Source organism: Phocoena phocoena, chromosome 5 (assembly GCF_963924675.1).
Source record: "Phocoena phocoena chromosome 5, mPhoPho1.1, whole genome shotgun sequence".
Classification (NCBI taxonomy): domain Eukaryota; kingdom Metazoa; phylum Chordata; class Mammalia; order Artiodactyla; family Phocoenidae; genus Phocoena; species Phocoena phocoena.
Window position 1 is genome coordinate 136,783,989 of NC_089223.1, and position 5,435 is coordinate 136,789,423.

The following is a 5,435-nucleotide window of genomic DNA, read 5'->3' on the forward strand; positions in this document are numbered from 1 at the left end:
AGAGATGGCTCTCAACTCCAGTGAGGGAAGGGAAAGTGGATGCAGGGGGCCACACAGCTGGCAGCCCCTCGTGCCAGGTGAGTGGCCAGCGGGCTCTGCCTTCACCTGACTACTGGCTTTCAGTTGTCGCCAAGGCCCCGGAACTGAGTGACAGAGGATGAAGAATCCCCTCTTCCACCCTAGGCCCCCCTCCTCCCTGACCCTGACTTCCCCTAAGGTCTTGCTGGGTCTCCCTGTCTGGAGAAAGTGGGGGCTTGAGAGTACAGCTCGCAGACCCCAGCTCCTGCCTGCCCTGCCCACCTGCCCCTGGCCAGCATTGGAGGGTGCTCCAGGAGCGGGGAGACGGTGCCCACCATAGCCCATTACCAGAGGAGAGGCTCGGTCCCAGTGATCACAGAGCAGCGGCAACTGTCCAGAAAATGTCCCTTTTTATTCCATACGCAAATAAGTAGATTCATTAAAAAAAAAATGTCTTCGCCAGGATAACCAGGGGCTGCAGCCCGGGAGAGAAGCCCCAGTCTGGCCCCATCTCCAGAATGGACAATCTGAGAGCAGCGCCACCTGGAAGGATCTTCACCCCTTCCGCTCCACAGGGGCTCTCTTCCTGGGATTCTCTCTCTGCCGGCCCGAGGTTAAGGCCAGAAGGCTGATCACAGTGCCCCGGAGGCCTGCTGCCCTCCCTGCCCATGCATGGTCCCAGGCAGGGCTGTTCGGGTTGGAGAGTGGTCACCTCCATGAAGCACCTGGGACAGCCTGGATCTGCCGTGGACTGCGCCCAGCCGCTGGCTCCGGCAGGGCGGGGGCTGGATCTGCTCCGAAGTTGAGGCCTGTCCCCGGGGGTAGGGGGCTGGGGGAGGCTCTGGGCTGCATGGCCAACGGTCTCTGTGATGCTCTCTTCCCAGCGGGGATCCAGCCTTGCGACTGTCTGGGGAGCCACAGTCACCTGCGTCTCTGTTACATTCTGGACGATCTTCCGATCTTCGGACAGGGGTTCGGCTCGCCCGGGCGGCAGCCTGCACTCCCCGAGGTGCGGGAGGGCCAGGGGAGCGTCCCTGCCCTCCCTGACGGACGGCCCCCTGGCGCCACCGCTGCCGCCTCGGCCCGTGTGCGCGTCCGCAGAAGTCCCCACTGGCCACGGGGAGTGGGCCCGGCCGGCCGGGGGCTCACACCAGGCCGGGCATCTGCGCCCGCAGGAAGGGCACGGAGGCGGCGGCTGGGAAGGCGGCCAGCGGGTAGGCGAGGGCCCCGGAGAAGCCCAGCAGCGGCGGGGGCGGGGCGGGCGCGGCGGGCGCCAGCGGGAAGGGCAGCGCGGCGGGAGCTCCGGCGGCGGCGGCGGCGGCGGCCGGGGGGCTTTCGTGGTAGAGCACCGGCACGCGGACCAGGCGCTGCGCGCCCGGCGGAGACAGGCTGGCCGCCTCCAGCTCGGCCGCCAGCTGCCGCTTCCACTTGTTGCGGCGGTTCTGGAACCAGATCTTGACCTGCGTCTCGGTGAGCTGCAGGGAGGCGGCCAGGCCGGCGCGCTCGGCGCTGCTCAGGTAGCGCTTCAGGTCGAAGGTGGACTCGAGCTGGAAGACCTGGCTGCGCGAGAAGACCGTGCGCGTCTTCTTCTTGCGGCCACCGCCCCCACCGCCGCCGCGCGCCTCCCCCGCCGCCGCCGCCGCCGCCGCCGCCGCCCGGGCCTCGGCCAGATCCGCCGCCTCCTCCGCGCCGGCTGCCGGGCCCCTCGCCGCCAGCTCCGCCGCCTCCCGCTGCACCGCTCCCGGCCCGGGGCCCCGCGGCCAGGCGCCCTCTGCGCGGCCCATCTCCTCGCCCGTCTCCGGTGAGTCCCGGTCGCTGGCTGCAGGGGGGAGAGGAGGAACATGGGTTGGTTCTGGAGGCTGATCCCCCGGCCCTGTCGCTGAGGCCAGCTGCTTCCCCCGCGAGGTCACCCACAGCCACAGGCAGGGAAATTGTCCCCACACAGCCCCACCTACGGCAGATCTCACCCTGGGATCGGAGAAAGGCAGAGCATCTGGAGGTGAACTTGAAGACCTGAGCGATGCTCCACACCAACACGCGGGCCACACACTTACGCCCAGAACCGCGCATCCACACGGAGGGCAACAGAGGGAAGACGGCAGAAAAGGAACACAAACACACAAACGGAAACACGAAAAGAAGACTGACTCACTTAAACAGTGGCTTCGAATCAACACACACGAAAGCCCCGGAGGTACACCTCACGGAGGAAAGGATGGTCCTTCTGAGAAATGTACACACCAGAAACCAGCACAGAGAGGGCCTCACGCCTAGCCGAGTCCCCCAGACACAGAAATAAAGACTTGCCATGACCTCTCCCCACTCAAGCCCAGGAGCACATGCAGAATGCCCGCTTGCGTGGAAATACTCCCATTGATGGAGGATAAGTAAATGCAAACAATTCCCCAAACCAAACTCCAACCAGGTGACACTGGGAACCTATTCTCCCCCATTTCCTGCGCCCCTAATTCAAATGTCCATGGAGATGTGCCCTCTCTACCCAGAATGACACTCAGAGGGAGTGCAGACAAGGGCAGCTCTGGCTCCGTAGGAACAGGCGGCAGCCGCATCTCAGCCCAGACACGCTGGGCCCATGGTTGAGCCTGTGGGTTTGGGGCTACAAAAGCCCACAGAGGGTCCCTGAGCTCATGTTCCAAGTACCAAGCTGCACACAATCTCCCAGAGGAGACGCCTCCCCCTTCCCAGGGTTGGCAAGGGACGATGCCTCCAGGTGAAAGAGTCTGCCCGGGACCCAGGCGCTGGTCCAGATTCCAGGCCCAGCTTGAAAAGGGCAGCCTCCTGACTTCCGGGCTCAAGAGGCCAACTCAGGCCAGCTTCCCTTGTGCCTCAGGCTGAGGCTCCTGGACACAGGCCGCAGGTCAGCATTGCGGCCGTCGAGTAGAGCTTGGCCCGGCCAGCCCACAGAAGGCAGCCCGCAAGGTGTGCAAACACCGGCAGGCTTGTGTCTGTAGCTTGGTCCCTGCGCTCCGCGGCTCCCCCGGAGGTGTGCAGATTTGCGTGTGTCCCTGCCCAACCCTGGTGGCATGAGCCCTCATGGTGTCCAAAGAGGGGTCAGGTTCCAGGCTGGCATGTGTGTGACCAGATATGGGGGGGGGGGGGCCAGACTCACAGAGGCCCACGTGCGGCCACACGAAGACAAGACAGGCCTGCCTGCCAGCTCTGGTACAAAACAGGGACCCCTAACCCGCATTATACGAAAGAAGGACCGGCTCTTTGGCGGCCACCTGTGGGGCTGCAGCTGCAGAAGAACCCCAGGGACAAGCGGGGAACGCATTGCCCCCCCCCGGGGAGACCCTTTTCACAAACACCCCCAGAAGGGGACTACGTCTGATCACTCAATTTCGGGGCAAACACTGAGGCCTGCTCGAGCTTCCCCGAAGGCAAGGGGGTAGGGGCCCGGGACCTTCCGGGTGTAGGCTCTGAGATGTGGGTCCCTTTGCGAGGGGCTCAATCCCACACCAGAGAAGGGGTTATCCAAGAGGTGAGAGGGGTCTGGCCCACCTACGACCCCCCTCCTCGCCCGCCCCCCAGCACTTGCTAGCTTTCGCTTGGAAGCTGAAAGGATTTCAGAGCCTGAAAGAGTCTTCAGTAGGCCTCACAGTGTGCGTTTGCGGGGGCGCTGGCAAAGCCTGGGGCCTGAGGTTAGAATAGCTTCCTACTCCTCTTGCCCGGGGCGGGGGGCTTCCTCCAAACGGCAGGTCCCCAAGGGAGGCAGCGACCCCGGGGAGGGGAGTAGAACTCAGGGGCTGGGACGCCCAGTCAAGAGGGGCGATCGATCGGGTTCCAGGGCTGAAAAACCCCCCACCCCCAGACTCAGAGCCCTCAGCAGGGAACAAAGGCGGGGGAGGGGGAGGGGCAGAAAAGGGAGAGAGAGGGGTGGGACTGGGGGCTTCTGGCCTTGCACAGCCACAGCCAAGGGGCTTGGGAGGCCCAAGAGGGAGAGCCAGGCCCCTGCCCAGGCCCTGGCTGCAGCTTGTAGAGGAGATGGGACTTTGGGGACACGGCTGCTGGGGAAGACCGCTGTCCCCCCCGCCCAGGCCTCCACAGCAGTGGTTCCCTCTGCTCAGCGCCCCCTTTTTTTTGCTGAGTCTGACTGTGTCTCCCGACCCTCTCTCTTTCCTTCATCTTTTCTCTGTTCTCTCCATCACTTATGGGTTTCTTTTTGCTTTTTGTTTGTTTTTCATCTTCTCTTCCCCCCTCGCCCCTTTCTCCGCCCCCAACATCCCTCTCTTTCTTCTCTGTCCTTTTCTCTTCTTTTCTGCCCCTCCCCCCGTGCCCCCTCCCATGGCCTGCCTTCCCCTGTTGTATTCCCCACCCCCCTTCCTTTTCTCTTCTTAGCTGTCTGCTGTCCCCTGTCCCCAAGTTCCCCTCCAAGGGCACTCCAGAGCCTGGTGATGGGTGAAGCCCAGAGCCTGCGAAACCTTCTCCCTGCATGGGGACCCTGTCCTGGAGAGTGGGCCTCCAAACCTGCTCAACCAGGGGCTCTGCTGGGGCCCGACACGACCCAGAGCCTCCTACAGACGAGGAGGATGGCCCAGAAAGGGCGCCAACGAACCCAAAGTCCCCGAGCAAACGCTCGGGGAGGAAGCCCGCCCCCCCGCCCGCGGCCCTCCCTTCCCCGCGCCCTCACTCACTGTCAGGGCTGAGGCCGCCTCCGTAGCCTCCGTGCGACCGCGAGTACCAGCGCGTGGCGCCTCCGCAGCCCAGAGCGTAGGGCGGCCCGGGACCCGGGGGCGGCCGGGGACCGAGGCCCAGCGCGCCCGGCCCAAGCAGCGCCCGGGCCCGCGCGTCCCCGCTCGGCCCGGAGCCCGCGCGCAGCTGTCTCCGCCGCTGCAGCCGCCGCCGCCGCCGCGCCTGCTCCGCGTCCTCGTCCTCAGGGTCGTCGTCGTCCTCCTCCTCGTCCTCGCGGCCGCCGCCGCCCTGGGCCGCGCGCCCAGCGCCCTTGGCCTCGGCTGCCAGCAGGTTCTCTATGAGGAAGGAGGAGGCGCGGGCCGGCGTGGCGCGCCCGGGCTCCGTCAGCTCGTCCGGCATCGCGGCCGCCGGTCCGTCGGGCTCTGCCGGGCTCCTCGGGGTTCCGGGAGCCCGGGGTGCGGCCGGTCCCGGTCCCCGCTGGGGACGCTGGCGCGCGGCTCCCTGGCGCACGCGCGGGCCGGCCCTGGAGCCGCTGCCGGAGCGCTGGCGTCGGGCCCCGCGGGGCAGGCAGCGGCCTCCGCGCCGGACTGGGCTGGGCCGGGAGCGGGTGCGCGCTGACAGCTGGCCGGGCAGCAGCCTCGCTCGCCTTTCACGTCGCCGCTCTGGTCGCCGCCCGGGCCGGCCCCGCTGGGGGCGGGGAGGGCAGGGGAGGGGCCAGCAGGGGCGGGGCGGCGCGGGCCGGGCGGGCAGCCAGCTCGGCCCGA

The 5,435-nt window shown here is 66.7% G+C and overlaps 1 protein-coding gene across 1 annotated transcript; it reads right to left on the minus strand.

Annotated features, from left to right (window-relative positions):
- Positions 1–1,163: 1,163 nt before the first annotated feature.
- On the minus strand, positions 1,164–5,070 carry HMX1 (H6 family homeobox 1). Its single transcript, XM_065878237.1, has 2 exons — positions 4,674–5,070; positions 1,164–1,837 (listed from the first exon to the last, which is right to left on the minus strand). Exons 1-2 carry the CDS (start codon positions 5,068–5,070, stop codon positions 1,164–1,166), a joined length of 1,071 nt encoding a protein of 356 aa, XP_065734309.1.
- Positions 5,071–5,435: the final 365 nt, after the last annotated feature.

Coding starts and splice junctions, on each gene's coding strand:
- HMX1 (XM_065878237.1), bottom strand. CDS start 5,070: ATGCCGGACGAGCTGACGGAGCCCGGGCGCGCCACGCCGGCCCGCGCC. Junction 1,838..4,673: donor AGGCGGCCTCAGCCCTGACA/GTGAGTGAGGGC, acceptor TCCCCCCTGCAG/CCAGCGACCGGGACTCACCG.